This window comes from Myotis davidii, unplaced genomic scaffold, assembly GCF_000327345.1.
Source record: "Myotis davidii unplaced genomic scaffold, ASM32734v1 scaffold217, whole genome shotgun sequence".
Taxonomy (NCBI): domain Eukaryota; kingdom Metazoa; phylum Chordata; class Mammalia; order Chiroptera; family Vespertilionidae; genus Myotis; species Myotis davidii.
Window position 1 is genome coordinate 8,685,368 of NW_006290034.1, and position 399 is coordinate 8,685,766.

Sequence of the window (399 nt, forward strand, 5' to 3'; positions counted from 1 at the left end):
ACGCAGGCCGTGTCTATCCGGATGAACCGCCAGGCAGCCTGCTTGTCGTCCATGGTCAGTGCCTTGACGAAGGTGTGCGTCGTGGTGCAGTACGAGTTCCAGTGCTTGGCGTCAATGCCCCGGCACCCGCTGTCCACGGGAGTGGGGTCCCGGCACTTGGTCTCGAAAAAGTACTGTTTGAACACGCTGTTGTTGATGTTCACCTCTCCCAACACCATCACCTCCTTGCCCTTGATGTCCGTGGCCGTGGTCTTGTCCCCCACCCACACGCTGATGCTGTCGCACACCGAGAACTCGCCCCTGTGGAAGATGGGGTGGGACGCGGAGCGCTTGCTCCTGTGAGTCCTGTTAAAGGAGGCCGCACCGCCGGCCTCCACGTCCAGCGGCTGGGTGTCCGCG

The 399-nt window shown here is 62.4% G+C and overlaps 1 protein-coding gene across 1 annotated transcript in view; it reads right to left on the reverse strand.

The window, feature by feature from the left end:
- The window catches only part of NGF (nerve growth factor (beta polypeptide)), a 55,985-nt gene that overhangs the window by 382 nt on the left and 55,204 nt on the right, over positions 1–399 (reverse strand). The window contains exon 4 of the mRNA XM_015563535.1: positions 3–399. Coding sequence (XP_015419021.1) covers positions 3–399 — 397 coding nt within the window. The remainder of the gene's footprint in view (positions 1–2) is intronic.